This window comes from Frankliniella occidentalis, unplaced genomic scaffold (assembly GCF_000697945.3).
Source record: "Frankliniella occidentalis isolate FOCC.00 unplaced genomic scaffold, Focc_3.1 Scaffold1290, whole genome shotgun sequence".
In the NCBI taxonomy this organism is placed as follows: domain Eukaryota; kingdom Metazoa; phylum Arthropoda; class Insecta; order Thysanoptera; family Thripidae; genus Frankliniella; species Frankliniella occidentalis.
Window position 1 is genome coordinate 2,341 of NW_026268394.1, and position 3,519 is coordinate 5,859.

General features: G+C 45.7%; 1 protein-coding gene across 1 annotated transcript; it reads right to left on the bottom strand.

The window, feature by feature from the left end:
• LOC127751835 (apolipophorins-like) lies at positions 1-3,513 on the bottom strand. Its single transcript, XM_052275978.1, has 7 exons — positions 3,299-3,513; positions 2,997-3,217; positions 1,631-2,918; positions 1,414-1,553; positions 412-1,330; positions 136-330; positions 1-44 (listed from the first exon to the last, which is right to left on the bottom strand). The coding sequence occupies exons 2-7, from the start codon at positions 3,110-3,112 to the stop codon at positions 33-35; spliced, it is 2,670 nt and encodes an 889-aa protein (XP_052131938.1). The 5' UTR covers positions 3,113-3,217; positions 3,299-3,513; the 3' UTR covers positions 1-32.
• Between the last annotated feature and the right edge of the window lie 6 nt (positions 3,514-3,519).

Genomic DNA, 3,519 nt, shown 5'->3' on the forward strand with positions numbered 1-3,519 from the left:
AATTAGGTTGTCAGTTCTTCACGCTGCAGTCTTCACCCGTGCCTCTGAAAAACAAAAATTGACTCTGTAAGTTTTGCGAATATTTCAAAACAGACTCAGACAAATTTATAGATGCTGCACAATAGCTGAATCTACCTTTTCCGCTCGGTTGACAACTCTGCAGTTAAGTTTGGGGTGAAGACCATCATGCAGAGAACACTTGCAGTCCTGGGTAATTTCACCTCCTGCCAGAGAGTCAGTCACCCTCTTGGAGACCACACTGACAAACTGCTTTCTCTGTGGTGGTTTAGAGGCCAAGAAGTTCTTTGAGCTGAATGCTGATCCATAGCTCTGTGGATAAAAAGAATAACATTTTAGCTGCACAGAAACCAGGGTACACAATAAAATACAACCTAAAGTCAAAATACTTACACCTAGAGCAACCTTGATGCATGTATCTGACTCGTTCTTGAGGTGGTCGCGCAGCTCTGAGCTACCTTCGAAGGGCTTCTTCTTGTCATCGCCCAGAGTGTACACATGCTCAGAGTCAAAGCCAACAATTTCACTTGAGGGCTTGTCATTGTCCAGGGCCAGATCACTCAAGGGAGAGATGATGTGGAGGGAGATGCCCTGGTCACGGTAAGCGTAGCTGGCAAGGTGAGTACGAATCTGCATAAGCGAGATGGGCAGCAGAGAGCCCTCGCAAGCCTGACCCATCACACCAATGATGGACTTGACAGCACCAGCACGGAAGGGGTAGTCTCCAGCTTCTTTGAAGGCGTCAATGAGCCTCAGATTTCCAGTCTCCAGGTCAACCTGGTGTTTAACCCACTTAATCTTCTTTTCAACAGTATCCAGGGGCTTTTCATAGGTGGTGGGAGCACCGAACCAAATGTTCTTGCTCTTGCCTTCAAAGGAGAGGTCGCCACCAGAGGTGTAGTGGGACGGCCATTTCTGGTCAGGAGCTCCAAATCCGAGCAGAGAGAAGTGAACATCGGTGATGCCCTTGCCCTTGAGTTCATTGCTGAGAGATGCAATGAGGGGAACAACAAGGTCCTTAAACACTTCCTCATTGGGAGTAATCTGCTCTACAACCAGAACAATGTCTGCTGAAGTCTGGGGAGACTTGACGCTGACAAGATCTCCAAGGGCTACTTTGCTAGAACCAGTAGAACAGGTGACACAGCTGGATGGGATGTCAACCTTCACATGCTCATAACGGCAAGACTGAGTGTAGGCAAATGCCAGATTGCAGGCAGCCTTCTTCTTGTCAGCTTCAGATTTTGCCTCGGTAGCAACGTGATCGCAGGCGGTACGGAAAGCACCAGGGTTGATGTAAGGGAAGCAAGAGCTAAAAATAATGAAAATAAAATTATTACCAACAAATTACCAACAAATGCTAAAATGAGCACAATTTTACAGAATGTCACTAACCTGAGAGGAGAGTTGCCACTGAAGATGTTAGCACACTCAGAGTAAGATTCCTTGCCATGGTCGTGTTCAGCGTTAGGGACATCAGCACACTCAGAGTTTACCTTCCATGCATTTCCAAACTCGGAAATCTTGTTGGCAATCTTAGGACATTAAAAAAAGAAATTAATTACAAGTTACTTTAAGTTTTAATAAGAGAGATAAATATTCACTTTGTTACCTTTCCATTGGGAAGAGCAAGGTCGTCAAACTGTTCATAGTTCATGTTGCCAAGAAGACCACGGGTCTTGCCGAAGTAGAAGCCACTAAGGAAGAACTGGCAGACGTTACTCTTCATGTCGCAAGTGACAAAGACACCTGAGTCGGACCTAAGGTTGGCATTGTCATAACGGCGCCAAGCAGACAGACCACCCTGATGGGCAGGGAAGTCCTGAGGCTTTCCATTTACGAGGATTGACATGTCAGATTCCAGTTCAATGGAGTCCTTTGCATCATTCAAAAGGATTGATTTAAACTTGCCACCCTCCAGGTTGACAATCAAGCTGAAGTTGCCATCAACAAAGTCCTGGGCCAGAACATAGGAGCAGGCTCCCTTGAAGTTGTAGTATTTACGGTCAAAGGTGTAGAAGTTGCTGGAGTCCACAAGGATACCATACATCTTGTAAGGAGGCACCCAGTCAAGGGGGTTGAGAGTGGGTCTGTAGGTGTAGTAAGCATCAGAGAGAGAAGGCAGGTCGCCACTCTGCAGCCACTTAAGAGGGCTGAAATGAATGGGAGCAAAGATAGGCAGCTGGAACCAAGAGGATCCAGGCAGAGGCACAGCAGTGAACTTGAGAAGTTTGTCAATGTCTTCCTGGGAAATTTGAGACTTGATCAGATTGACGATGGACTTCAGGGCGAGGATGGCGTTGTTGTAGATAGCCTTCAGCTCCTCCAGGTCATTAACCTTCTGGTGCTTCAGGTGCTTCTCAGCGTAGCTGCTGATAGTCTGCAGAAGATCACCGACCTCAGGGGTAGGCATGGAGGCACCCAGGGCGTCAATCATGTCACGAATAATAGTCCAAGTCTGCTCAGGTACTTGCATCTTTTTGAGCTCTGCGTATCTTTCCTTCAAGACCTCATAGATGGGAAGAGCCTTCAGCTGTTCCATGAAGAGCTTGACAAAGTCCTCTACTTCATGACGGATCTGCCCAACAGCCTTGCTAACAATACGGCCAATGTCTTGGATACCCTGACCAACGGTGGTGGCAATCTTCTTGATGTCCTCCTCATGCTTACGGACCAGTTCGACAACCTGGCTCATGTAGTTAGCAATCACCTGGGCAATAGCATCAACTGCACCAACAGCTGATTCAGCAACGGAGGCATAAACCTCAGTAAGTTTAGCAACCCACTGTTTCACAGTTTCACTCAACCTCTTCAAAGGTTTCTCCAGGATCTCTACATACTTATGCAGCTCTGTCTGGATTTTGTCCAAAATAGCGGTAATGCGGGAGACGACTTCCTTACTAGAATTTAAAAGAAAAGAAAATTAGTAAAATAGTACCAATTTTAACTATTTTTCTTGAAAAATGTGAGATACATACATGATGTCAGTGATTTCCTTGGCAAGTTTCTCATTGGCAAGTTCGTCAGAAAGAGCCTTCAGTTCCTTCTGGTAAGTTTCAATAACTGGCTTAAGGTTTGGCTTGGCCTTCTTCATTTCTGCAGCAACATCTGCAATGTTGTTGTTACCCTCCAAGAGAGCATCAGCAATCTGGATCCTAGCTTGGCTGGCAAAGGTAGTTCCCTCCTTCCTCAGGGCATCCTAAAGGAAACAGATAGGGTCAATGACAAAAGAAAGGTTGAGGGAAAGGAGAAAATCAAGTATGAAAATTAATTCACTCACAATGGTAGCCTTGACATTATCGTATGAACCACCGTATTCTGTCTGAAGGAAGTGGGACTCATCGAGGGCAACGGTAGCGTAGAACAGGTCCTTCTTAGCATCACCATCCTGCTTGGTAGCTCTAATCTCAGCCACTTGACCCCATCCAAAACCTCCCTTCAGAGATAATTTCTTGTTAGGATCCTCTGTAATTAAAATTAAAAGGGATTTTAAATTATTGT

Excerpts from the sequence above, each read along its gene's own strand:
- LOC127751835 (XM_052275978.1), bottom strand. The coding sequence starts at position 3,112 with ATGAAGAAGGCCAAGCCAAACCTTAAGCCAGTTATTGAAACTTACCAG. Across the intron at positions 1,554-1,630 it reads TTGCTCTTCCCAATGGAAAG|ATTGCCAACAAGATTTCCGA; the intron begins GTAACAAAGTGA and ends TAATGTCCTAAG. Across the intron at positions 331-411 it reads GCATCAAGGTTGCTCTAGGT|AGCTATGGATCAGCATTCAG; the intron begins GTAAGTATTTTG and ends TTTTATCCACAG.